General features: G+C 37.0%; 5 protein-coding genes and 1 long non-coding RNA gene across 7 annotated transcripts; 3 read left to right on the forward strand and 3 right to left on the reverse strand.

The window, feature by feature from the left end:
• The first annotated feature begins 135 nt into the window (after positions 1 to 135).
• On the forward strand, positions 136 to 3,798 carry LOC121743907. The gene is made up of 4 exons (XR_006038341.1): positions 136 to 242; positions 602 to 975; positions 1,559 to 3,045; positions 3,484 to 3,798. It is a non-coding gene; the product is annotated as an uncharacterized LOC121743907 (long non-coding RNA).
• Positions 3,799 to 8,148: 4,350 nt separating this feature from the next.
• LOC121743904 (F-box/kelch-repeat protein At1g55270-like) lies at positions 8,149 to 11,733 on the forward strand. Of its 2 annotated transcripts, XM_042137291.1 has the most exons (3): positions 8,149 to 8,310; positions 8,603 to 8,880; positions 10,295 to 11,733. In XM_042137291.1, exons 2-3 carry the CDS (start codon positions 8,812 to 8,814, stop codon positions 11,543 to 11,545), a joined length of 1,320 nt encoding a protein of 439 aa, XP_041993225.1. In that variant the 5' UTR covers positions 8,149 to 8,310; positions 8,603 to 8,811; the 3' UTR covers positions 11,546 to 11,733. The 2 variants fall into 2 exon arrangements, with proteins under 2 accessions (XP_041993225.1, XP_041993224.1); XM_042137290.1 differs by lacking the exon at positions 8,149 to 8,310 and having other exon boundaries at positions 8,317 to 8,880.
• An 875-nt stretch (positions 11,734 to 12,608) lies between these two features.
• On the reverse strand, positions 12,609 to 14,338 carry LOC121743215. The gene is made up of 2 exons (XM_042136449.1): positions 13,819 to 14,338; positions 12,609 to 12,886 (listed from the first exon to the last, which is right to left on the reverse strand). Exons 1-2 carry the CDS (start codon positions 14,290 to 14,292, stop codon positions 12,842 to 12,844), a joined length of 519 nt encoding a protein of 172 aa, XP_041992383.1. The 5' UTR covers positions 14,293 to 14,338; the 3' UTR covers positions 12,609 to 12,841.
• Positions 14,339 to 16,077: 1,739 nt separating this feature from the next.
• Positions 16,078 to 17,664, reverse strand: LOC121743378 (non-specific lipid transfer protein GPI-anchored 14-like). Its single transcript, XM_042136670.1, has 3 exons — positions 17,164 to 17,664; positions 16,487 to 16,585; positions 16,078 to 16,374 (listed from the first exon to the last, which is right to left on the reverse strand). The coding sequence occupies exons 1-3, from the start codon at positions 17,498 to 17,500 to the stop codon at positions 16,235 to 16,237; spliced, it is 576 nt and encodes a 191-aa protein (XP_041992604.1). The 5' UTR covers positions 17,501 to 17,664; the 3' UTR covers positions 16,078 to 16,234.
• Positions 17,665 to 21,265: 3,601 nt separating this feature from the next.
• LOC121742958 (40S ribosomal protein S11-2) lies at positions 21,266 to 23,330 on the forward strand. The gene is made up of 6 exons (XM_042136109.1): positions 21,266 to 21,393; positions 21,480 to 21,520; positions 21,606 to 21,706; positions 22,628 to 22,772; positions 22,862 to 22,951; positions 23,041 to 23,330. Exons 1-6 carry the CDS (start codon positions 21,382 to 21,384, stop codon positions 23,129 to 23,131), a joined length of 480 nt encoding a protein of 159 aa, XP_041992043.1. The 5' UTR covers positions 21,266 to 21,381; the 3' UTR covers positions 23,132 to 23,330.
• A 249-nt stretch (positions 23,331 to 23,579) lies between these two features.
• LOC121744735 lies at positions 23,580 to 25,621 on the reverse strand. Its single transcript, XM_042138341.1, has 4 exons — positions 25,229 to 25,621; positions 25,067 to 25,129; positions 23,983 to 24,155; positions 23,580 to 23,890 (listed from the first exon to the last, which is right to left on the reverse strand). Exons 1-4 carry the CDS (start codon positions 25,551 to 25,553, stop codon positions 23,696 to 23,698), a joined length of 756 nt encoding a protein of 251 aa, XP_041994275.1. The 5' UTR covers positions 25,554 to 25,621; the 3' UTR covers positions 23,580 to 23,695.
• Between the last annotated feature and the right edge of the window lie 1,366 nt (positions 25,622 to 26,987).

Here is a 26,987-nt window from a genome sequence, read left to right on the forward strand (position 1 = left end):
ATCAAAGTTAGAATAAATTAATCATAGAGTATTATTCTAGTAGTATAAATTTTGAAAGTGTAAGAAATTAGAAATTAATGAATAAAAATAAAATGATATTGTGATTGAGTGTAGTAGATTATTTGAGAGAGAAATAGAAAAGAGAGAAAACAATAGATTTGAGCAAACGCAGGAAAAACAGAGCTAAATCTCTGCAATTTGCTTCCGATACGATGCTTTTGCGTTTGACGGTTTGATTTAATGTAATTATTTGATGCTTCAGTTTTTTCCTGGTTTTAGCGTAGTGATTGCAATGCTGAATGTAATCAATTGCATGTGCTCGAAGTGATTAATTTTCGTTTCGTTTTGCTGCGTGTTTCATTCGTTCTCGCTCTCGCTCTCTCTTTCTCTAGCGTAGTGATTGCAATGCTGAATGTGTGCGTGTGTCATTTCGTTTGCTGATTAATTTTCATTTCGTTTTGCCGCGTGATTCTCTCTCTCTCTCTCTGGCGTAGTGAGTGGAATGCTGAAAATGTGTGTATGTGATTAATAAGTTTTCTGTTGCTGGTTAATTTTCAGTTCGTTTAACTGCGCAATTTTTTAATTCTGATTGTATAAACAGTGCGGAGAAGAATTGTCAGTTCTGATTGTAATGGGGTAGCTTCTTCTGATGGCCGTCTAGCTCGAACAAGTTACATTCCGCCACATCTTAGGAATATGCCTTCCTTCTGCCTCGTTGTTGTTGCTGGTGGTGCTCGGAATAAATAACTGAGGGATTGGTTGGGATCGTGGAGGGAAAGAGAGGCTAATCCTTTTTCACGATAACTTATGATGCTTAAGATGATAGTCCACTTGAAATGACAACTGTTTGGAGGTATGCATATATCACTATGTGCTCGGGGATCTAATGGCGTGTGCCCAGACTGGTCTTGCAGGTTCATGAAGAAGCTAGGAAGTGCTCCTACCAAACTGGTGGTTGCACCCATAAATATGCAGGTTCCTGTTGTTTGTTGTGCATCTTCCGTAACTTGGTTTATCAGATTAGAATGAATTTTTCTTATCAATGCACATTTTCATGATTGTAAGCTTGTTGCCCTCTTTATTATGCCATCTTGGTGACACTTTAATTCACAAAGATACCTAGGCATGTTGTATCTTACAAATAGTGAATTGCAGAAGCTACATTCTATGGAATCTGTAATCAAATGGTGATGCCTCTTCCATACTCAGAGCTCATATCATGTTTCTGCTGTAATGCAATGTCACTTATGTGTATAAATATGACAAGAAACAAAAATGGCTGACAGCTCATCTTATCTGATTCTCCCAACACTTTCATGCTGCTTCAAGAGTAAATTTAACATGGATTATCTAGAGGTGAATATTTGGATTGTAAACAACTGTAGAACCAGTAGAAGGGATGATGAAGCTGGAATTTGAATAAATATCATTTCCCTAGCATTCCTCAACGATTGTTGTTTCCCTTGGTTGTTATTGGCTTATTGCATAAGCCTTTCCAAAATATTTAGCTTTGCCTTATGAGTTCTGACTGAATGTAATGATTGGTTGTTCTGGACAGCTCCGTGAACTTGGAAGAGGTGTCAACATACTTGTTGCAACTCCTGGACGGTTGGCCGTGGATTTGTTGGAAAGGGAAAGAGTCTCTTTGCAAATGATAAGGTGCTTAGCACTAGACGAGGCAGATAGAATGTTGGACATGGATTTGGATTTTGAACCTCACAAATGAGGAGAATTGTGCAACAAATGGACATGCCATCTGCTGTTTGTAAGACATACAATGCTGTTTAGTGCCACTTTCCCTAAGGAGATTCGGGTCTGTTTTATTTCTCCAGAATTCATCAGAACAATCTACTTGAATACATGAGTAGCCTATATGTTTATATTAGGATACAAATATCAGGTGTATTAAGCTGTGCCAAGTTAGATTTGAGCAGTAGGAAGGTGTTATACATCATTGACCTTATAGTAACTTATACTTTTGGAAACAGAGTGGACAATAATTAGAGTTATGAGATTTGCATGTTTTCACATAGAGAATTCCACATTTGTGACAACTGATCTATATTAGAAATGGATATTTCCTGGCCTTGTTATCTTTACTAAATTATGGAGTACTAATAAACTGTTGACAAATATCAGGCATAAAATACTCATAAGGTTCAATATAACAACTAGTGTGAAACTGTCTCCTCAGCCTGTAACAGAAACTGCCATATAGTTCATATGCCTTTTTTCTTCAATTCTTGTTTTTGTGACATTCTCTAACTTGTATTTGACATTCACTAGCTGCAGATTTTCTATCAAATTATGTGTTTCTGGCTGTCGGCAGAGTTGGTTCTAGTTCTTATTTGATTGTCCAAAGAGTTGCATATGTGCTTGTGGTACGGAGGGAAAGACTGTACCACCGAATGGACTCACTAATATGTCCTGATAAGAAGCATAACACCCAAAACATGCGAACATAAATTCGACAGAAAATAGAAAAATAAACTGAAATGGACAAGGATAATCCTCTTATGAGGCCCTATGGTAAGACATAATCCGCATAAGAACCCTCCAAAATTACGCAGCCTTTAGAAGCTAGATGGCTATTATGTGCTTTAATTAAATATCTTAATTAATGTTTATCTATGTGAAATCTAAATTACTGATGTGCATCTGGATTTTCAGCTAGCTTTCACACTGGTTTTTGTAGAAACAAAGAAGGGAGCTGATGCGCTTGAACATTGGCTTTGCATAGATGGCTTCCCTGCTGCTTCTCCTCATTGTGACTGGACTCAATAGGTTTGTTTAGATTAGCGTTACTCAGTCGGGAAGTGCTCTCTTGTTTTGTGGTTTACTTGAAACAAAGAATGCATACTAGCTCGCCCTTGAGTTTCATTAAGAAGTTAGACAGTAATAATACGAACATCAAAGGGCTTAAGCAAGACAACAATCCTCGTTGGCCAGGCCATTGTCTGGTTTGATGCAAGAAGCAAATCAAGACATCCTGGCTTGGCTCTCCCACCTTGCAGCCCGGTCTTCCTATGGCAAGAGCAGTCGTAGGTAACGTTGCCTCTCATGTTAGACGTGATGTGGTTACATTAGTAAGCTATGGCAAAATATAAATGTTATGTTTATCTGCTCGATTCTCTCCTATCGTTTTACTTTGCTAACGCGTTGCTTGGTTTTCAGTTTGAATTATTGTTAGTTTGTACTACATGTTAGGGTTATTTATTCTAATATTGGAAACACTACTGAAATTTATGAGCAGTTTCTACAGAATTTTTCTTACATCTCTCTCTCCCTTAACATGTGATTTTGCTCTGTAGGAAAAGACAAAGATTAGTTATTGCTTTCGTTGAATGATGCCGAATCTTGAAATGTAAATGTGTGGTCTTGACTTGTATTGAGTGGTGTTGTCGTTTGCTAATTGGATTTATTTTTTTATAAACATATATTTTTTTAAAAAAATATCTAATTTAATTTCTTTGATTAAGACAGGTTTTGCGTTTTATTGCATTTTAAATGCAAGTGGATTAGTTGCAAACCTGCAAATATGTCAATTGGTCAATGCTTGAAGCATCCTGTGGCTCTAGAAGGCTTTCCAATTACAGGTGAGTATTTACATTGATTTTTCTGAATATTTGTATCATAAAAATTATTTATAATTGCTGCTGTATCATCAATTTTGACTGACTTACGCGTATTTTCTATGTGTACTGATCGAATATAATTATTAAAAAGAAAAAAAGGTAGTGGGATGTTTGCATCATCTCTTAAATCATCTTGAAATTAACTTCTTTGTGGAATTCCTTAAAAAAAACTTCTTTGTGGAATTATTGCTTTGTCACACCGTTTTATATGCAAATATAAACCACTATATTTCTCCATAATATAATTTCCTCTCTCTCACACACACGCACACAAATCGTGGGATCGAACGCAATGACGAAGGTCGTCCCTACCATTGGATAGTTTGTAATTGAACAGTCGTAAACCCCAAACTCAAATGGTTAGAGCAGAATTATCGCATTTTAGAGCATCCACAATAACCGGCGTCACCACCGCCACGCCGATTTTTCGCCCACGCCGGTTTGACGCCGAACCATTGGAACCGGCGTGGGCGAAATCGGCGTCAAAATCGGCGTCGCCATGCCGATTCCCGCGCTGACGCCGGTTCTGACGCCGATCCTCACGGGCGCCATTGTGCGTCCCGGATCGGCGCCAAACCGGCGTCGGATTTAAATTTTTTTTTTTCGAACACACTATATATACGCGCGTTGAACCTCATTTTCATTCGCACCACTTGTTTTAACGAGTACTCTCTCTCTACCTTACTTTCTGTACAAGATCAATAACGAGCAATGGAGAACAACTACGAAGGTACTCCAGTTAATCCCGGGGGATGGTCTCAGACTCCCCCGCCTCCCGGTGTAGGGTCTCAGACGCCCCCGACTCCTGGGGCAGGGTCCCATACTTCCCCGGCTCCTGGGGGAGGTGGTTGGCCTCCGATGAACGGGTACTACAACATGTACCCGTGGCAGCATATGATTCCGGGGTGGGCACCCGGCATGCAGCACCCTATGCAGATGATGCCGGGGTGGGCACCCGGCATGCAGACACCGGCGCAGCAGATGATGCCACCGGCGCAACAGATTATTCCCCCGGCGCAGGGGACGCACGGGGGGGACAACGCCTATCGACCGACTTTTGATTTTTCCACCGGTTCTTCGCACACATCGACCCCAACGGATGCACAGTATACGGAGACCTTCTCCTTAGCGGACTTGGGTTTTGATATTAACGAGGTTTCGGAAACTCTCATTCAAAGCCAGGGAGTAGGGCGGGGTAAGAAGAAGGGCAAGGCGAAGAAGGTCGGCGAGTCGTCGCAGCCCCAAGCCGAAATCCGGGGCCGGAGGAAGTGGACAGACGCGGAGAACGTTGCGGTTGCCAAGGCGTGGGTGAGTGTCTGCGACGATCCTCTGGTTTCGAACAACCAGAGGATCGTCAACTTGTGGGCCAAGATAGCCGCAGCCTACAGGGCATTTTGCCCTGAAGGGCGACCGTGCACCGGGGAGGAGGTCCGGAAGTGCTGGGACCGAATCAGGGCTGGCGTCTCTCGATTTTCGGGTTTGTACGCCAACGCCCTCCGCATGCAGACCAGTGGCCAAACAGAGGAAGACTGCAGGAGGATTGCGGAGAGAGCCTACCCCGATCCGGATAAGAAGTACTATGAGTTCACCTACTGGAACTGCTACGTTGTGCTCAACGAGTCGGAGAAATTCCGGGCAGGCGTCGACGCTGGCTGGCCGAAGAGGCAGAGACTGAACTATACCGGAGATTATAGCGGCAGCAGCGGTGGTTCGTCAGACCTCCCTGAGACGGCCCAGGAGGTCCCGACTCCTCGGTTGTTCGGTCGCCGACCTCGCCCGGTTGGGCAAAGGCGGGCGCAGCAGGTTGCAAGGGGGGGCACCCCGAGTTCCCAGGACGTCCATTCGGCATCCCCCCTCGGCAGGTCTACCGAGGAGCTCAAATTCTTCGCGCGCCAACAAACGCGCGCTCAAATGGTGAAGACCTTAGCCGACTTCCAAGCGGCGGTGGACCCCGAGGTGAAGGATTTTCTTCGTGTATTGCTCCAGAGCCAGCGTGAAGAATTGGAGGCGATGAGGAGGGACACCGGCGGGAATAGCCGCGGCGTAGGTGGTGACGGCGGCGGCGGCGACGACGGTGAAGAAGCGCTGGGCGACGACGGAGACGAGGACGGCGGCGATGAGTGATTTTGTTTTACTTTTTTAAATTAATGTACTTTTTAATTTTTGTACTTTTTTTATATTATTGTACTTTTTTTTATAATTAATGTACTTTTAAAATTTTAATATTATTATTCGAATTTTCCGTATTTGTCTCGTAAATTAAATTCCGTATGTTGATACAAGTGTAAATTAAATTATATAAATTGTTATTAGTGATGTGGAAAGGTAGTGTGAAGGCTATGTGAGGGCTATTTGATGTCCAGTTGATGTGGCAAGCTGATGTGGCAGGAGAATTGTAGTGCTGATGATGTGGCAGTGTGAAGGCTATTTGATGGCTATTTGACGTCCAGTGCTATTGGAGATGCTCTTAGAATCGGTGACAGCTTCATAGACCGAATCTAATGAGGTTTTTCAATTCTCATAGACTGGCAGTAGGGTCGGTCGACCCTCTGATTCTGAGGCGTAAGGATTGAAGGATTGTGAATTTGTGATACAAGCCAAAAATAGTGATGAAAATATGGAGTGGTTGGACTACTATCGTCACATACACACAACTACACCTAGTGTGTGTGTGTGTGTGTGTGTTAAGAGTGAGTCAAGGGTAATCATACTTAGAATTAGTGGGCGTATGATTTTGTTGGGAAGGCATAGTATAACCGTTGACCTTCCAAAAGTAGCCAAAAGAGTTAAGTGCAATTTCTTGATTTTTTGCTTATTATTAAACCTTTTGAATTTATCTTTCGAGTGATAACTGATAAAACAATTTGATTTAATCAAATGTTTAGTTATATAATTGGACCCGTGATTATTTATAACCTTAATTACATAATCATCCTCAATTCTATAATGCTCAAAAAATATTTTCATAGAAAATATTGTTGATTTTGTTTGAGCTCGATTATGTATCATGGCACAAGTATTAAAAAACCAATTTTTGTTCACTACATCCTACACAGTACACAAAAATCAATCAATATAAACATATGTACTCCCTCCGTCCGCCATTAGGAGTCTCATTTATGGGCGGCACGGACTTTAAGAAATGTTAAGAAAAGTGGGTGAAAAAAAGTTAGTGGAATAGGGGTCCCGCTTGTATATATTAGTTTTTAAATGAATGTGAGTGGAATGAGTTAGTGGAAGGTGGGACCCTATTACCATTTATGGTAAAAGTGAACCGGGACTCCTATTCGCGGACGGACTAAAATGGAAAAACGGGACTCCTATTCATGGATAGAGGGAGTATCTTGTAACTTCCTTTTCACTTTGTTGGAATATATGAAGTATATACAAAGATAAGGCAGTTCGTCCCTACAAGATCAATTATGCCCAAATTGTGGTTAAATATATATATAAAAAAACAGATATTCAAGATTAAATAGTGAAGATTTGCAAATTAGCTATAAAAAGGTAGCATTAGATATGGAAAGACCAATATTTTATACTATGAGTTAGTACTGTATAATCGAGACCCAAAACTAATTATTACCAACTCGAAAGGGAAATTAATCATAAGCCAAAGTCAATGAGATTCTTTATTGAAGATAATTCCAACTTTCCAACATTTCAGTGATTTTTTATGATAATAAATTTAATTGTTTATTAAATAGCAAATTATATTGCCGGCATAATTAAGTCACATAGAATTGGCCCACCTCTTGCACCAACAAAACCCTTTCTAATGTACATGAAATGTATAAATATTGGGATTTCATTTTCCTTTCATTCTCATCCTTTTTCCCTTTTTATTTCCTAAAAAAACTTTCAAAACCATTGAGAAAACCACTTTTTTTTTTCTTTCAAATTTATATAGTAGGTGCATTTATGTAGGTAGATATGTTGAAGGTGGAGGAGGGGTGGTCGCTTTCATATTAATGATGTTGCCTTTACGAAGAGGTTAGTTAACAATAGTAATATTAATCTTTCAATATATGTAAAAACAAATTAAAATTTTACTTATGAAGTAAATAATTTTATTGGCCTACATATGTAAAAATAGCCTTGTGTTTTGTATGCCAACGTTTCTCATCATTCTTTCTTATATTAATATGCAAATGGGAAAAAAATTACTACTACTAAAAGTAGTGAACTTGTGACTTGTACATTTTTTATAGTACTATTATTTAACAGTAAGTGAGCAATATACTCTCTGGCGTAGAATTAACACAAGTTTAAAACACAGAAAATAGAATCCCAAAATCAAATTTTGGGGTTTAATTTATCAAAATACATATAGTATATTCCAAAATATTCAACTGAGTGTAAATTAAACACGAGATTAATGACAACAATCACAATACAATTTTTTTTTAATGTATAGTGTATATTACAACCTAATCTTCTAAATTATCTGCATCAACAACTACTGTGTTTTTATTAAATAAAGATGAAAATGAAGTAATGAGGAAAAGAAAAACCAAACGCATTCCCACCTCTCTCCCTCCCTCTTTCACATACAAACATACATACTTGGCCCGTTAAATTAAATGCTTAGATTGAAAAATCTGAACAACTTTCTTGTCTGCAGCTGCGGTATGAAATTAAAATTTCTCTCCCCCCTTGAGATTGAGATTATTAGGTGAGTATTAAAATGTAAAATAACAATAAAATCTGCAAAGTAAACCCCCTTGTGTTGACACTAGAGACAATGGGTCCAGCTGTAATCTCCATTTTAGCTTTTTGAGTCTACTCGGTCATAGAAGCGAAACACCAGTGTTGTTGTGTATGTATATGTCAGCTACTTGTGTACTTGTGTTGTCTAGAGAGAGAGCTGTGGAAATAGATGCCCTAAAAATAGTCCTAATTCCAAAGCTTCAATTTTGCTGTTTTGTGTGAATTTTGCTGTTTGGTTTTCTTGTTTGCATTTGCAGAGCTCGAAAGGGGCCCCCCTTAAAAGGGGTTGATTTTAGGGCTTGATTGATTCTTCCCCTTTTTTCCATCTCCATATGTTTGGTGGTTGGTTCCTTCTCACCAGCTGCTGAGTTGTTCAGATATCAAGATTTTGGCTCTTGATCTGAGATTCTTTGAGAAAAGAGGTGTCTTTTTCATTCACATGTATATGCGACTGCATTCTTGATATATGTCTATGGAGCAAACAATTGAGAGATCTCCTAATGGGCAAAGGGTTTTCAGAGTTCAACCTCCACTGGTGAGCCTAACACAATCTTCTTTTTTATTATACATTTTTTAGCTCTTTGGTTTCAGTTTCATGTGTTTCTGGCGATGCCCAGATGGAATTCTTGGTAGTGTACTGTCTCAAGATTGGATATTTATGGGATTTCTGTGGTGTTCAGTGTTATGTTGGGTTGATCGTTTTTCTAAATTTTGTTATTGTTGTTTGTGGTTTGATGATTTTTCTAGATTCCCACCTGAATTTTGTAAAGTATGAATTCTAGCCAGTTTGAATTGGCTCACCATTGATTTGGTTCTGAGAGTTGTTCTTACTCCTTACAAGATTGATGGGCATAGTGCATTCTCCAGGGAAAATGTGTGTGTGTGTGTTAATTCTTGAAATTTTATGGTCTGGCAAATATTGTATGCGAGCCTTAACTTAATCAAAGAAATCTATGGTGTTTAATGGAGATAGAGGCAACTTATTGCTACTTGAGCCCATTCCATGGGGGAAATAATACTAACACCTTGGTGAAAGCTTCGTTTACGGGACTGATTTGGAGGGATTGACTTTGTTAGGAGCCTCTGAATGGCTTAGAATCTTGAAAGAGGGTAGTGTTGGTCTCTTGATTAGAGCTGAAAGATAGAGGAATTCCTGTTACATATGTTAGGTGTGCTTAAGAATGAGCCATATGCCTAACTCATGGCTAAATTTGTCAATCCATGTGAGTGATATCTCAAGGGAACTAACTTCGATTTGTGATTGAAAATCAATCACATCCGGCCGTTTGTGTATATCGCTACAGTATTGCATAGGAATTAAATCTCGGAGTGCACATTAGAGACAAGATATAGAATAAAAGACATCTTAAGATGAGATATTTATTAAAGAAAGCGACGAGTTTGAAAGTTATGATGCTTTTGTGTTGAGAATAACTGGACTTCTGTAGTAGTTGGATCTTTGTCTTCCTTGAGATATTTTTCCCAAATTCGGTAACAGTCATCCTTGTTGGTGAATAGTGGAACTGTTTCCCGGTCGTTTGAATCTCCAACTCTTGCCTGAGTTTATGGCATGAGCTAAAGACAATTAGCCGATTAAGAAAAGAGATGTCAAACTTCGAAAAAATGTAAAACCTTTGCCCTTCCTTTTCTAATCTAAGGACACTACCTGCCCTACTCGGTTTGATCCCTTCACCTTGCGCAATTTTCCATAGAAATTAGAATTCTAGGAATACGATGTTTGCACAAAATGGGGAAAGACCTTACTAGTATGTTTCTGGTGATGTATCTCTCTCTATGATTGTTTCCGAAGTGTTTGTTTGCTGGGGTGCGTAATGTATAGGAGATATGATTGTTCCAACGAGTCAATAGCCTAGATATCATATGTGTTGTCTGGTGAAACTGAGTTCTAATGCTAATTAAACGTCTCGTGGATTGGAAATGTTTTGCAGGTTGATTCTTTATCATGTTACTGCAAGGTGGATTCGGGTTTTAAAACAGTTGTCGGCGCAAGAAAATTTGTCCCGGGTTCTAAACTGTGCATCCAACCGGATATCAACCCTCGTGCACACAAGACAAAGAACTCCCGCCGGGAGAGGAACAGGGTGCAGCCACCGCTTCTACCAGGACTGCCCGATGATCTTGCAATTGCTTGCCTGATTCGCGTCCCTCGTGTTGAGCACAATAAACTCCGTCTAGTTTGCAAACGGTGGTTCAAGCTCCTAGCCGGGAACTTCTTCTACTCTCTGAGGAAGAGTCTTGGCATGGCAGAAGAATGGGTATACGTGATGAAACGGGACCGCGATGGACGAATCTCGTGGCATGCTTTTGATCCTACCTACCAACTCTGGCAGCCTCTCCCGCCCGTTCCACCCGAGTACAGTGGGGCTCTTGGGTTCGGCTGCGCCGTGCTTAGCGGCTGCCACCTGTACTTATTCGGCGGGAAAGACCCGCTAAAGGGATCGATGAGACGGGTCATTTTCTACAGCGCTCGGACGAACAAATGGCACCGCGCGCCAGACATGCTCCGGAGACGCCACTTCTTTGGGTCGTGTGTCATCAACAACTGCCTCTACGTGGCCGGAGGAGAATGCGAAGGGATTCAGCGAACTCTTCGATCGGCGGAGGTTTATGATCCGAACCGGAACCGGTGGAGCTTCATTGCCGACATGAGCACAGCAATGGTTCCATTCATCGGGGTCGTGTTTGACGGGAAGTGGTTTCTGAAGGGGCTCGGGGCCCACCGAGAGGTTCTGAGCGAGGCGTACGTCCCAGAGTCGAATACATGGAGCCCGATCAATGATGGGATGGTGACAGGGTGGCGCAACCCGAGCATCTCGATGAATGGGAAGCTGTACGCCCTGGACTGCCGGGACGGGTGCAAGCTGAGGGTGTACGACGAGGGGTCAGACACGTGGAACAGGTTCATCGACAGCAAGGTCCACCTTGGGAACTCCCGTGCCCTCGAGGCCGCAGCGCTCGTGCCCCTCAACGGGAAGCTGTGTATAATCCGGAACAACATGAGCATCAGCATGGTGGACGTCGCGAACCCGGACAGACGAGTCGAGAGCAACCCGCAGATATGGGAAAACATAGCCAGTAAGGGCCATTTTAGGAACCTCTTCACCAACCTGTGGTCTACCATTGCTGGGAGAAGTGGGTTGAAGACTCACATTGTGCATTGTCAGGTGCTTCAAGCTTGACTCAATTTAGAGAGAAAGAGAGACAGATTATTGTAAAGTGTTATTGCTTAGCTTGTAAAGACTTGTAAAGAGAGAAAAAATTTGGGTTGGGAAATTTAGATTTTGAGGTTAATCAAATGGGCATTGTTCTGGTGAGTAATGATCTTCAAGGCAGAAGGAAAAAGAAATAAAATTGTTTTTTTATATAATTGGTTGTATTATATGGCTATTTTTAAGGCATCTCCAATAAAGATTAGTAATATGCATGATGGTCTTTTGAAAAGTTACTAAATTGAGATACAGGTAGTCATATTCATTAAAATATCGTAATACAATTATTCAAGTACGTGTTGATTGGCTATTTAAATTCTATTTTATATACTGAGGTGGTGTTCGGTTTCCTAGATAAAATATAATCTAAGATTGAGTTGTTATATAATCTAGGATTCGGTTGTGAGACTATTTTAGTAATATGGGTGTTAGGGATGACTAATTTTTTCATAATTATCCATCATGGGTGTTCGGTTTGCAAGATTATATCCCGAGATTAAATGGATAATCATATGACAATCAGTTATAGCTAACCCCTATGACTAAAATAATCTCACAACCCAATCATAGATTATATTTTGATATTATTTTGTAAACCGAACCCCACCTGAGTGTACAATTTATCTCGAATTTAAAGCTTAGAAAATTAACGAATATAACTTTTTTTTATTTATATAGCTTTTAAAATGACAATTATAATTATTGACGTATTAATGTCAAATTAAATAATGCAAAATTAAACTAAACAAAATTGGAGTGTGCAAATCGTCCTTTGATAATGTAAGCATGAGCTTTGAGCATCGTTATTGTTTTAATTTTTAAATGTACTTCTACATGTTTGAAATTTAAAATTTTGATAATGTCCTCTGTGACACAGTCTTTAAAATTTATATCCTTTTATCCATCCAAAAAAAAAAAACTAGAGTAATTCAATAGAGTGTGTTACAGAGTCAAACTTCAAAGTGTATTTTTCAATCTTTGCTATTAAAGGAAGAAGGAAAGCCAAACCATATACTCACAGTGCGATGAAATGTAGGACAATATTATTGTAGATTTCATTCACAATCATATTACAGTACAAGGTTCTCCTTCAGATACTCAGATCTCAGAGTCACACAAACGTTCGATATAGTACATAAAATGCGACCTCGTTGCTTCCTCGTGTAAAAGAGAGAGACAGCTTGAGCTTAGCTACTTATACTAAAACTTATGATAGTGGTAGTGCATTGCAGAATCCTCAGATATGGAGCTTACGTTCAGCTGAGGCTACTCGGTCATAAGCATCGGGATGTCATCAACTGAAGTTGTAATCTGCAAGAAACAAACAAACTTTCATGATGCTTTTACAAAAGTTGAATTTCTAACATCCTAGCAGCTCTAAATTTCATCATGTGTTGCTGTTATATATTTGAAGAAGTGCAGCAATTATCTCTATCCAAAACAATCTGTCAAGGGTAGGTGTGACCCCAGAGCTGCTGGCAGTGTATCCTTACACGAACAATGCATTCACATTGTATCGTAATGGTTGATTCTCAAACATCACAATAGATTCTTACTAGAATAGCCATCAGTTGCTCAAAGCTGAAATATTGAATTTGCATAACTGTAGCGGCTTATTTTGGCGAATACATACTGCGTTCTGAATCATTTTCACGCGACAACTAATACTAGAACTCAACTGCTTGAGCGAGCTCTCAGACCAACCATACAACCTCCGTGCTAAGAGCACAAAAATTCCTCAATGCACCTAACAGTCGACAAAATACAGAATCGAGAGGATTCACTTTAACTTAAGAATCGAGATACTTTCCACCTCTCATACACCTCTAGATCTACATGTTCCTTCATGATGTTCTAAATTTCAAACTCCTCACAATCAGAATATAGTTTATTACTTGAGAAACGAGCAATTCGTACTACAAATTCATATACATCAATCTATTGAGGGTTAAAATCAAAACACAAGAACAAAAACAGACTTATCACAGTGATGAAGCGTAATTCCATATCAATTAGGGTCAATCAATAACGCAACACCATTCTCCAACTTCACATATCACACTTTCTTGACCCCACAAAACCAGCCCCCTTTCAACTACAAGATGCAACCCCACACACTAAAATCCCCTCAAATCAGTCAACAACATCCGATTCAAAACATATCATCAATCCGACAATCAAGAAATCAAAACCCCCAAAATCCAAAACCCTAGATTCAACGAAATCACAGAACAGCATTATACCTCAACAACAGAAGTCACGGCTTTATCCTTGCAAGAGCGCACATTCAGAAACTGATCAACGTCGAGCTCCTTGTTGATGACCCCAACGGTGAAGTAGATGCTTCCGGAAGGCGGCAGGTCGACCTTGATCTCGTCAACATCGAACCAGAAGAAGTAGAGCCGCTGCACCTGGATTCCCTTCAAATTGGTGATCGAACCGAGGCTGAGCTTGCCGGTGATCTTCTCTTCGTAATAGACGAGGTAATCGAACGGTATGTAGCACGGATTCTCCAAATAGACCTCGAATTGGCCGTCGTCGGAGAGAGTGTAGTTGACGACGGAGGCCGGAAGGAGGCCGCTGGGGAGGCTGAATTTGGGCAGGATTTCGTAGACCGTCGGCTTCGGAGCTGGTGGATCAGTGGGGGAGGCTGAATTTGGGAGAGAGAAGAAGAAGAAGAGGGAGAGGAGAGAGAGCAGCTTGATCTTGAACGCCATGGATTTTTCTTGAGGAAATGAATCGAACTGTTTCGAGTGTGTTATATTTCCCTCGGAAAACTCAAATAATGGAGTGTTAATTATTTCAATTTGATTTAAATAAAAAATAGTCTATTTTCACTATTTTCTCTACCTACTTATTTGGATAATGTATTTATTAATGAGACTCTAACATTTTTTATTAAATAATGAATAGAATATGCTATTCTTCGTAACTCGACTAGAATAAGAGGATAAGGAGTAAATTTATTTATAGATATTCTCGTGTGTCTTTTATGCTAACTCACTTCATGAACTTTGCTCAATAAAAAAAAATATTTTGAAAAATATTACTATCATTTATACTGTATTTTTCTGTTAATTGATTAACTAATGATTGATTTCCTAACTTTAAAATAATGTGATTAAATTGTAATTTTATCACTACAATTATTCACAGTTTCTCGCTATACTAATGTTTGGTGAAATTTTTTGTAATATGAAAGACGAATTTGAGCTATATTTTAATCAATACCAAGTACCAACACAATATAAGTGTCATCCCAATAAATAAGTGACAATGGAATAGTAAAATCATGCTTTAATTCCCAGGATTTGAAAATTATAAACTAATAAGAAATCGATGAAAAATTATGAAGTAACTAATAAATTTTATACATTAACATTTCAAAACATATTATCTCATCATGACATATTTTCTTATACTCACAATATAGTGAATACACCCACGCTTCTATTAAAATTCGTAGTACACTTATTAATATTTTTTTGAGTAGAGAGGGTGTACAATATACATGTGCTATAAGATAATATTTGTAAAATTATTGATGTGCACAATTATACTAATATTACTAATATTTAAAGTTTACTTGTGTTTGAATTAATCGATTTTTCAGATGAGTTTTGTTCTATTTTAGCGTAACTATGATATTGTATATGTTACATATTTGTATACTTAATTGAAATTATATATAGATGAAATACTCATATACACGAGTCTATTTCTTTAAATAGTAAGTGTTTATGTATCTTTTAACGTAAATACTTTTTCCCCCCATTATTTGGCTTTCAACACTAACTTGTCATTGAAAAGATAATGTGCAATTCTTTCCAAATTGAAGATATAAGATTGCATTTAACGACTATTATGCCATTTTGCAAGACAAATAAAAACTTTGTTGGTTTTGACATTTACGATAAAGTTATGATAAAGTGAATAAAAGTGTCACATGTCCCTTTTCATGTCTTTGACAACTAGATAAAATGTGGAATAATGCAAAGTTGCATTCATATCTTTAATTAATTAATTGTGGAAGTGTTTTACCAATTCAACTTTCCTTTGTGCACCTTTGTTGATCAAAATTTTCTATTCATTTTTTTATTCTAACTTGTCACACTAAAATACTCCTGAATAAGTAGTTATAAAATTCCATCAATGATATGATTAAGAAATTTAAATTTATATTCAACGAGAAATCAAATGTATATATACTAATAGGTAGTAAATCATTCTTTAATATTGGGCCTGGAAAATGGGTTCATTTGGGCCTGAAAGATATTTGCGCTTTTTTTAGTTACATAACCAATGTAAAATATTGATTTTATACCCTTTTCCATAATTTTCTTTCAAAACATTGAATGTACTTCTTCCTTCTTACACTTAAAAATACACAATAATCCAATGTATTATGTGACGACAATTTTGCAGAACCTTCAATCTAATAGTTGGAGGGATATTGTCTTATCAATGGAAATGTATGAAAAGTGAGAATGTCAATAGAATCCTAGGAATAATAATTATAATAGTAATAATATGAAAATTTGGAATGAGGAACACATACAAATAAGAGTGTGATGAAGTAAAGTAGTAAACTAAACAAACATTTGGTTTTTTCCTTTTTTTCCCTCCTCTCAATAAAGGTTAAAAATACATGTTGAAAATTCAAAGCTTGGCTAAATTGTAAGCCACCATCATTGTGAATAAAATTCCTAGCCAATAACTCTGTTTCTTTCCTCCGTCACCGTTGACTTCTTTTGTCGATGTTGTTGCTGCTGCCGGTGCTGTTTTCCCGCTCGATGAATCTGATTTAATTTGACAAAAATAGAAAAGATTATAACGAAACAAAGTATATTCTTTAATACAGGCTAACATACTTTATAATAATAACAACTTTATTTAATAATATTTACTTACCAGCTGCAGAAGGTGCAGTAGTATTAGTTTTCTTGCCACTATTTGCAAAATCCTCAAAAACCTTAGCATCAGGCGAATTTGGCGCAAGATGTAACAAAGCTGCCACAAATCAATCAAAATCAACTGTTATTCGGTTAAAGAATAAATTGCGACGGATTTCGCACATATGCAAAATTCGTCACAATTTACCAAATTTTCCCAATGTGGGCAACACACCAAAGTTGCCAAAAATCAATAGAAAAACAATCGTTATTCGATCAGAGATAAAATTGCGACGAATTTTGCATATGTACGCACAATTGGTCACAATTTTCCAAAAAAAATCAATGTGACAAGATCACTAAGCAAATATGCTCCAAGGCCACTGGTGGATATAAGCACCCCCACAAAATAAATTCATAATTCTTAGTACTATAGATTTTGTAAGATCTGATAAGCCAAAACACATGTTGTTTCAAAATTTGGCAAACGTTTAAGTAGCAATTCAAATACAAAACATCAACTATAAAAAAAATGAAATAACTGTAAAGATAAAGCAAGAGACTGGTACATGAGAAATAGAAGTTAAATGGACCACACTCATCTGACCAAAGGAAGCTGATAAACACAAATAGCAAGAAACAAAAAACACACACGCGACTGAACAAATAACTAAACCATAGTCGAAAGGGGCTTACCGGTGCAGTCGGTGACGTTGGCTTTTTCGGCGTGGCACTGAGAGGGGAGGGAGAGGGCAAGGGTGGCATTGATCTTGAAGCCAAGGCTAGGATCATTTCTATCCTTGACCAACAAACAAATGCATTGGGGGCTCTTTTGCAAGACTTGTTTGAGACCAGTGCAACAATCTATTGGTGGTGACTTTGCCTCACCACTCACATAGGGGAGACATGTTGCCAATCCAACAAGATCATTTGCACACTTCTCCCTGTCCTTGTCCACATCACATCTTGCAATAACACTCACCAACAACACCAACACCACCTTCAACACCACACTATTCTTCTTCACAACCATTTTTCTTTTTCTTTTTCTTTTTCTAAAGAGAGAGAGGGGGGTACAATTTTCAAGAGGGTGTGACAATGTGTTGTATTTATATGGCTGTGTTGTGAGTGATTGGGGATGTGAGAGTTGGAAGATAGTTTTTTTACATAGTAGTAGAATTATTTTTTGTAAGAGTAAGTTTTGGTCTTTTTGGAGTATGTTATTGATGATAGAGGTAATAAAATATTCGAATTTTGAAGTGATGTGTTAAATTTTTGGATAGAAATATTTTTGCTACGAGATGTTGGACATGCGACCATTTAATGAATTATTGAAATTTTTTTCAAAAAAACTTTTTTACAAAAATTTATGATGTATATCAAGATAGTATTTCTGTGGCCAACCTGTCATTTGATCTACCTACACAAGGACACCAACATAAATGCAAAAGAGTAATAAATCAAATGTTATTAAATGCATAGTCATTACAGTATTGTTCTGAATTTGGAGTTACTTTTACTATGTTTGTGGTTTAACTTAAATATTAAAAATCTGATAATATTACGATGAAAAAAAATATTTTTTTGTACTTAAATTGGATTATTGAGTCGAGATTAAATGAGAATGTGTTTTTACCATAATTTTGAAAATTATAATTTGGCTCTGAATTCCTAGCTTTGGCTTAATTTTGGTTGTGCATCTCAGTTTAAAATATACATGTAAATACCAAACAATTCATTTGTTCTGATTTTGCAATAAAATTGTAAATATTTAGATTGCGCAACTAATCAAGTTTTTGGTAGTGGAGTAGTTTAACAATTTATTTACATGACACTATTAAAAGCTTGAGTGACTGTAAAATCCAAATAAACTAATAGTTTGATAATTTAATGATGAATTTTGAAGATAATATGTAAAATCAAAATTTGATGAAATGTACTAATGTACAAACAAATATGTCATGTATTATCAGATAATCGATAATATTTATGTTGGACTCCCGTGATGATTGAATCTTGATTACATTGAGATATAATGACCCGTGATCCTCTTTTGGTTTATCCGTGACCATAATATTCACTTAAATTAATTTATAGTATTATTATTATTATCAAATTATTATTTCTGAGTTGCCAAAACTTCTATATTATCAGTAAAAAACAGAAAGGAGAATAATTATTTTATCTAATTAAGTTGTACTTTAGTTGACAGACCAAAAGAATGATGAGATTTTAATTTGGAGAGATGCTACTCTCGAGAAAATTCGCTCCACTCCATTTTAAAATTATTGTCAAATGTAATTGAATTTATTTGTTGAATTTTGTTATGCATTATAAAATATTCAAGCCAAAGCTTATAACGAGTGGGAAAAAACATGCGAATAACAACAAAACTAGCACAACCACTGAAAAATCACAAGCCACAACAAGTCATTAAATAGGGTCTCGACTAGGCTAATTTCTTATTTATACAATATTAGTGAATTTTCATCTTTTATGCAAAATTCTCTGTCGTACAAAATCGTATTGTCTCAAAATATATAATCTATATTAAGATAAAATTTTACTTCTTCTCGTGATAGTAAGAAGACATCCTAGTGGTTCAATTCTCACTGCTGTCGTGTAGTTGCTTTCATCTCTCAGGCACAAGTGTGAGGCCTTGGGAGATGGGCTTCTGGCAGTCAGTGGGTTAAGGCATCCCCTTAACGGGTCACTGTGTACCCTGATTTAACCCCCTCACATGATGTCGGGTCAGAGTGTGGGGGCCGCCAAGACGACAGAATCGCCTTTATCTTGCTGCAAGAAGACATCCTACAACAAGCATCTAATAATTGAGGATCAACATTAAAAATATATCATTGGTTGGTGTTTTAAACATAATAATACTCTTACCTATATGTTTTTCTAGTTGCCTATTCTTTGTCCCTAACTACCTATTTGCATATAAATAGCTCCATTTTATTATTGTACCAACATTATTTTAAATCTACTCATAATGCATTTTATATATGTACAATTTCGATATGGTTAATATGCAGAAAACATTCTAACTTTCACTTCTCATTTTTCATAATAAATTGCTAGTCCAAATTATATAAGTATGGTGGTGTTCAGAGTATCTTATTTCATTATTATGTTTATTAATTTTTACAAAGACAGACATACACTGACAGACTAAGTAAGAGTGAAGGGCATACCCCTACTAAATTTTAAAATTAATTTTGTTTTTATATGAATTGTAATGTAAATGCCCATATCATAATAATAAAATGTACTTAGGAAAATCATCCAAATTATGAAATTCTAAACTCAAAATTTGGAATATATAAACTTTATTAAACCAAATTTTTGTGTATATTTCTCGAGACATACATGTATGAGTAACGTACATAGTCTAATGAAATAAAAAATTGTAAAATTCAAATATGCAAGAGAATAATGAGTGTGCTCAACTATAAATGTGAAATTGAATGGAATAAACATTACATGCGTGAAAACCCAAAATCCAGTTGCAGATGAATTTATATTGGTATTGAAAATTTAATAACTTAGCTGTCTTTGCATGTTATTTGAGCTATAACAATTTAAAGAGTTGTTCCCAACATTTATGTTATGTTGTATACACACCTAACCCTTGCAAAATAAGTTAGCATGTTTGCACACTCAACTTTTAATTATGGCATTGAGATGCATGGTCAAACCAGGACGACCATTTCGGTCAAGATCGGATATGAATTCTCAGTGTTTTTTTCTAAAGAAGGTCAACAATGGTTTTCCAGCTACATCCATGATGACTCAAACTCTCAAACCAGATCGTTTTAACAATTATATTGTGCATCAAAATCGAATGAGAATAACATTCAGTTATGAAAAATACCTTTAATCTTTTTATATTTTTATTCTTTCTTAACTTAAATACTATTTATTTTTAAAAAAATTCAGTATCAGTAACTTATAAATATGCAATGTCACATTGAATTGCCAACTTCCAACAGCACATTATCATTAAAGAATTGCAGCTCATTTGATTTGTGTCAGAGTATTAGTTAACTATATCCATCATATCAAAGACCTACACGACCAATAGTGAGAAATTGGGAAATGGGAAAAGTATAATGTAATTTTATTTATTTTTTGGGATACACATCTTCATTAAATATTCTGAGTAATCCCAAAAATCTAGAGTATTTATTAGATGGAGGTCTATATTTAAATTTAGCAGTCCATATCTAAATTGGACGTCTAATGACATTAATAGGCATGTCGTACTATTTTGGGATGTATATTTGTTTTCAACATTAAATACTCCTCTTGTGATAGATTAAAAATAGCGAGGCTACGTGACACTGTGTTTATTTTTTATAAATATATTTTAAGTAGAAATTCTGAAAAAAGAATGGAATCCATATCACTTTAAGTGAAATAGAAAAAAATAATAAATAAAAAATAGTCACTACAATATTTTTGTCCATTAATCTATTAAAAAATAAACAAGGATACCTGATAAAAAACAAAATCAGGCAAATGATATTTTATAATTCATCACAAAGTTAAATTAGGAATGGGCTTTCGGATCTAGGATTAGTTTTTTGACTATACTGATACTGATTTGGATTTTGAAACTATAAATATGAACCAATACAAGTAAATTCAAGAATTTAATTTTTAATTACTTATATAAAATATGACTTTCATTTTTTTGCTTTAAAAAAACTACTAATTCAAATTGAAATTCTGAATTTTGGAAAAAAATGGTTTGATCTGATCCAATAATATCAAATTTAATAAAACACAAAAAAGAAAACCCATTACTAATCCAATAGGATTCCAGAGCAAGTTAGGGTTTTTCTGGCTGCAGCTTATTAATCCATTCCCGATCGCTGAAGTCTCATCCGAGCTCTACAGTCACCAGCAATGGCGGAACAGGTAAACCGCCTCTCTCTCTCTCTATGTTTTCATCCGTGCGCGTTCGTATATCCATTTACAGTTTATGTATTCTTATTTTATTGTAGACGGAGAAGGCGTTTCTAAAACAGCCCAAGGTATTTCTATGGTAAGATTTGTAGCTCGTTTTGGCTAATCATGATTTTATAGATGTAAATTGCGTAGTACTGAGTGGAGAGATTGTGATTTGATAGCTCGAAGAAATCGGGGAAGGGTAAGGCTCCGGGGAAAGGGGGCAATCGCTACTGGAAGAACATTGGACTAGGATTTAAAACACCACGCGAGGCAATCGAAGGTATGCTCTTGTTAACTGCGACTGCTTTATCTGATTATTTCATTAATTTGTGCGTATTGCCCTGCTCGAATATGCTGTGAAAGATCACTAGTATTTAGAGGAGATTGGACTAGGTTATCGTTTTCAATGTTTCTGATGTGTGTCATCTATTTTTGCTTGTTGATGTTTGGAGTTGATTAAGTTCACAAGCTCTTGGCATGTGAAAATGTTTTAGACTTGCAGATTTGCATAGTGTATATTGATTAGGCCCCTTATTATATTTCTCTTTTCATTAACTAGTGATTAATAGTGTGTGGCATGATGGTTACAATTTACAACCTCGAGTGTTTTAGTCATATATCTGCCTATTTGTTGCTAGGGGGGTATCATGTCAGTGGTAAACCTGACACATTGCACAACCCCAAGCACATCATGGTGTCAAACACTAGTTACAGATAAATGGCATGACGATACTCGTTCGTGTATTCATTTATATACATGTTAGAGTAAAATTGATAACATGATATGATAGCATTAGTTGCCACCCCTACTTTCTAATTAGCATTGCTTTACTTGTGCTTTTCTTCATAGCCCCATGCTCTGGATGTGGATGTTATCGAATCAAATATCAAGCAGAGTGATCCTGTTCTATATTCGTTGACCTTGATTCACTCTCATAGGTTCTCATATCAACTCAAGAAGATATCTTGTTTTTCAATTCTCTTTTGAATGAGATAAACATTGGTCAGTTGGGAGCAAAATACTTTGGTCTTTGAAGAAACTAATAGCTGATTCTTTAATGGATGTGTGCCTTTTTTTAATCACTAATCTATATAAAGATTGTTCAATCGAAGGAAAGATAATTTTTGTGGTATCTGTGTGATATTATTTCTCATATTGGGAGTGATTACTTTCTAATTAGCTTAAATTCCTCTTCCCCAGGTACTTACATTGACAAGAAATGCCCATTCGTTGGCGATGTATCCATCAGAGGCCGTATCCTTGCTGGTACCTGCCACAGTGCTAAAATGATGAGAACAATCATTGTTCGCAGAAACTACCTGCATTGGGTGAAGAAGTACCAAAGGTATGACGAGCCCCTCAGAAAAACCCAGTACCAATATTCATGTGGTTTCTTAAGATTTTCCCTTTTTGATTGCTCGGATTGCACTTTAGGTATGAGAAAAGGCATTCAAATATCCCGGCTCACATATCCCCCTGCTTCCGCGTGAAAGAGGGTGACCATGTCACAATCGGCCAATGCAGGTCAGCATTACAAACCTTATCAATCACTCTATTGGAAAAAATCTTTATTAATCTAATTGGGAGTGACCTCTCTCTACATCGACTTGCAGGCCCCTGTCAAAGACTGTCAGGTTCAACGTTCTTAAGGTGATACCAGCTGGTTCTTCCGGCCTCGGGAAGAAGGCTTTTACTGGAATGTGAGCTATATATCTGTCACCTGATTTTCATTTTGGCTGTTGAAGATTGCGCAGTGATGCCTCCTCTGAAAAGAAGTTTTGCAGTAATTAGTTGAAGACTTCGTTTACTTAGAAAGTTTTGTTCGTTTAGTTTGAACTATTTATGCTTCCTAGCTTGACAATGAAATGCATCTTAGTTGGGAAATGAGGAATTATTATCAGTATTTATCTTTTTCAAAACAATTTTAAAAAAAAAAGAATTATTGGCTAGCTCAGTATTTAGAACACTCACTTTTATTAAAATTTTGTGGAATTTCCCCTTCGAAGGCTCAAATGCTCAAGCTCTTTTATTCTAATTTGGAAAGCTCAGTAAGTAAGCAAGTCATCTCTCTGATTTTAATTTAGTGCTTTGGTATCATTAATTGATGCAAAATGACTTCTCAAAGGGTATATATGGAGGGAAAAATCACATGTAAATTCAAGAAAGTTTCATTAAATGCATCAAACACAGAAGTTCTTAGTCCCCACATTAGTCTAAATATGTACAAATTAAAGGATCCATACAAGAAAAAGTTGTAAATACAGGTATTCAAACAGAAGGGCCGGATCTGAGCACCCTTTCTAGCCTCTCAGCCTTCGAATAATCATTTTCGGAAAGAGGCCCTGCTGGAAATGGTGTGATTTCCACAGTCAGATGTGGCGTAGGAAGCTCGTCAAACAAGGCGCGCACGTTGTTGCAACAGACGCTCTCTCCGTGAGCAGTTTCCCTCCTAATCTGACAGCCCTAGAGGAAAGAGATAGCAAAAAGATTAGTGGAAAGAATCAATAGACAAGTTTTGGGACAATCACAGAGTCTAGTAGTTAGTGTTAGATTACCTTGTGTGACGTGGCATCTCTGAACTGATCATCATCCGACAACACGGATGCAATTGCTTTAAGCAGACGCCTTCCCTCAGTTTTCGAGGGCACTCTGTAATTGCGCCTAAGGGTGCCTTTTGTCGTGGGATGCCATTTGCCCACAAGTTTTCTTCTTTCAGCTGCCTCCTTTTCTGATTATAGTTGACACAAGTGGATCCCTTAGCTTGGAACATAAGGATAATAGATAACCAACAAACTATGCAACTAGGACAGCTCAAATATGCCCTACATGGCAGAGTGGGTGAGCTCGTCTGCGAAGCGTGAGTGAAACATCATTACTCATCAGTTTGAACTCACACCATCACCTTGTATGTCAAGCCCATAGCTCAGACCTTGCATAAATACTTTTCCAAAACAAGTGTACTAATTTTCATCCTTTTATGCTGATTCTAATTTTATGTATCCCCTTCCGTCTAATAGGAACCAAATCGGAACTTCTGATTACCATCTCTTTATTTCGTCCTGTAAATACTGCAATTAACCAAACCCAGCTCATTGCTAACAGCTACAGGCTACATTTTAGAGACCCCACAAGATAGTAACATCAAAACCGAACGAGACTGGTTTACTCAAACGAAGCCATTAAACTGAGCTCAATAAACATTAATCGAATGTTTCTAAAGAAGATGGTAATAATGAAGAACTCATCATCAAAATCGACACTTCAAGAACCGAACAGCATTTAATTTAAGGCCATCATACATGTACATGGGTTATGTAAACTTCAAAGGGCCTAAAGAGAGCAGCAAATTCCACTGAGGAGGCTAAAAACAATACTGAAAAATCTATAGTTACATATCAAAACAGGTAAGATGATTAAAGAAATCTTTGTAAGCTAAAAACAATAAAAAAAAAATCTGTAGTTACCCATAAATCTACAGTTACATTCTTTAGACAACAAGTTATACTATATCGACAAGTTGAGCCAAATCAGTTTGATCAAACTGTTCGGCAGTGAAGAATTTCAGCAAATGAAATGATAACACTAAAGAAAGAAAGTAATAAAGAAATTGTCCAAAGAATTAAGAGAAAGCCCACAAACCTGGTTTGCTCAGCTCCCCAAACCACTTAGAGAACCCCAAATCCAGACCTCCACTTTCCATATCTACCAACAAATATACAAAAGATCAAGTCTTTCTTAGACCAACACAAAATACCTTCTTTTCACAGAGAGAGAGAGAGAGGGGGGGGGGAGGGGAAGTACCAGAAACGATGGGATTGTCGGGAGATCCAGCAAGCCCAGCTTTCAACAGAGCATAGAAAATGCAGAGGCGACCGGCCCACAAAACTGGGGCCTCGAGCAAAGTGGCAGATGGAGTTATCGATCTTCGATTACAGTTACTGTCATAGCGCCAAGTGTTCGACGATTTGCTGCAGAGATGAAATCGTCGATCGACAAGAGGTAAGAAGGGGGTTTTGGTCAGGGAGAGTGAGGGGTGGTTTTGCGTCAGATTCTTGGTGGTGTAGCAGTCCCGGCAGCCAAACGGCGAGGCGTAGGCGGCGGAGGAAACGGTTGTTTGCAGAAGCATTTCTGAGCTAGGAGAAATTGAATGACTCTTTGCCTGTAAAATATTTCTTCAATTAGTAGTAGTACTTACAAATATTACAGATATGAATTTTAAATTGTAGTACTAATAATTAATTTAAATTCTAGACCGTCCCATAATATTGAAAATCATTAGTAAAAATAATGAATTTTAATATATATTTTTAATTTTCTTATAATATAGACCGTCCCATAATTTTGAAATTATCGTAGGATTTAGAACTAAAATAAATAATATTCATGTCACTAGCACAATTAAGTCCAAAGTAGGATATTTAATTATATATCCACATCGGATAAGATTGTTATCCTGTCACGTGTAATTCATCTAAAAATTACTATACTGTATATTATCTCCTATTTTAAATCCTACAAAAATAGAAACATATTGGTGATACTATAATATTACACATGGGCTTAAAATATTCAATTATTGGGCTATTGCTATTTAATTGTATTTCCATTTGAAGGCCCATTTATCCCGCTAGGGGCCCGTTACACATGCATGATTTAAGGCTATTGTCTACTTTCAGGCTTAAGTTGGATAATACGAATTTATATCCTTAAATAGAGTATATTTTTTTTTTTTTTAAAATTAACTTCATATATTTATATCATATATATGAAGGAGGAAATTACAAATCAACTCCTATAACAAGGAGGAAAGACAAATTACGTCACCCAGGGTTCGAACTCGAGACCTCCAGGATGGACGCGGTATCCAGCACCCTTTACCGCTAGGCCAAGGGGCTTGGATCCTTAAATAGAGTATATTATAAATGAAGAATTGAGGGGAAAAAAAGTTGAAAGGGAAAAAGAGTGGTGCAAATTGCTCCATCCTTATTAATTTCACAAGAATGTTTTTTGAATTTGAAAATGATAGTAATATTACATTTCAATAAGAGATAGTATTAATCAAGCCACTTCATCCAATTTCGAACTAGTCCATTTAATTTCATGCTATTTTATTATTATGGGCAGTTAGACGTTTTCTTTATTTTAGACTGAAATAAAACTCGGATACAACCTAAAATGATCAATCTTCGCCCTTTCTACAACCAATTTTCTACTCCTAATAAAGAATTATTTTTTAAAAAATAAACTTAATCACAAGTGTGACTAAAAAGATTATGCTACCACACAAACCAAACCCTAATTTTCAATTTAAGGTAATTTTTTTAAAAAATTAATTACAACATCTATAGTCTATACTTCAAAATTCCTCCACAATTAATGCATATGGTAACTAATTAATCAACTCGATCAAGCTTCAGACAAGATGATGCCGGCAAAGAGGGCAAGTGTTGTTCTCCCGCAGCCACGCCTCAATGCAGTGCGCGTGGAAGCGATGGCCGCACGTGTTGATGGTGGCGCGTCGCTCCCACGCGACGTACCCTTCTAGGCAAATGGCGCAGCC

This window comes from Salvia splendens, chromosome 8 (assembly GCF_004379255.2).
Source record: "Salvia splendens isolate huo1 chromosome 8, SspV2, whole genome shotgun sequence".
NCBI classification, from domain to species: domain Eukaryota; kingdom Viridiplantae; phylum Streptophyta; class Magnoliopsida; order Lamiales; family Lamiaceae; genus Salvia; species Salvia splendens.

Bases quoted from the DNA above. Each gene is read 5' to 3' on its own strand.
- LOC121743215 (XM_042136449.1), bottom strand. From the start codon at position 14,292: ATGGCGTTCAAGATCAAGCTGCTCTCTCTCCTCTCCCTCTTCTTCTTC. The intron at 12,887-13,818 runs GTATAATGCTGT...TGTTTCTTGCAG, and splicing joins CCGTGACTTCTGTTGTTGAG to ATTACAACTTCAGTTGATGA.
- LOC121742958 (XM_042136109.1), top strand. The intron at 21,521-21,605 runs GTAAGATTTGTA...GTGATTTGATAG, and splicing joins CAGCCCAAGGTATTTCTATG to CTCGAAGAAATCGGGGAAGG. The intron at 22,952-23,040 runs GTCAGCATTACA...ATCGACTTGCAG, and splicing joins GTCACAATCGGCCAATGCAG to GCCCCTGTCAAAGACTGTCA.
- LOC121743904 (XM_042137291.1), top strand. From the start codon at position 8,812: ATGTCTATGGAGCAAACAATTGAGAGATCTCCTAATGGGCAAAGGGTT. The intron at 8,881-10,294 runs GTGAGCCTAACA...AATGTTTTGCAG, and splicing joins TCAGAGTTCAACCTCCACTG to GTTGATTCTTTATCATGTTA.
- LOC121743378 (XM_042136670.1), bottom strand. From the start codon at position 17,500: ATGGTTGTGAAGAAGAATAGTGTGGTGTTGAAGGTGGTGTTGGTGTTG. The intron at 16,586-17,163 runs GTAAGCCCCTTT...GATTTGTGGCAG, and splicing joins CAACGTCACCGACTGCACCG to CTTTGTTACATCTTGCGCCA. The intron at 16,375-16,486 runs GTAAGTAAATAT...AAATTAAATCAG, and splicing joins TACTGCACCTTCTGCAGCTG to ATTCATCGAGCGGGAAAACA.
- LOC121744735 (XM_042138341.1), bottom strand. From the start codon at position 25,553: ATGCTTCTGCAAACAACCGTTTCCTCCGCCGCCTACGCCTCGCCGTTT. The intron at 25,130-25,228 runs GTACTTCCCCTC...ATTTGTTGGTAG, and splicing joins CGACAATCCCATCGTTTCTG to ATATGGAAAGTGGAGGTCTG. The intron at 24,156-25,066 runs GTTTGTGGGCTT...AACTATAATCAG, and splicing joins TGGGGAGCTGAGCAAACCAG to AAAAGGAGGCAGCTGAAAGA.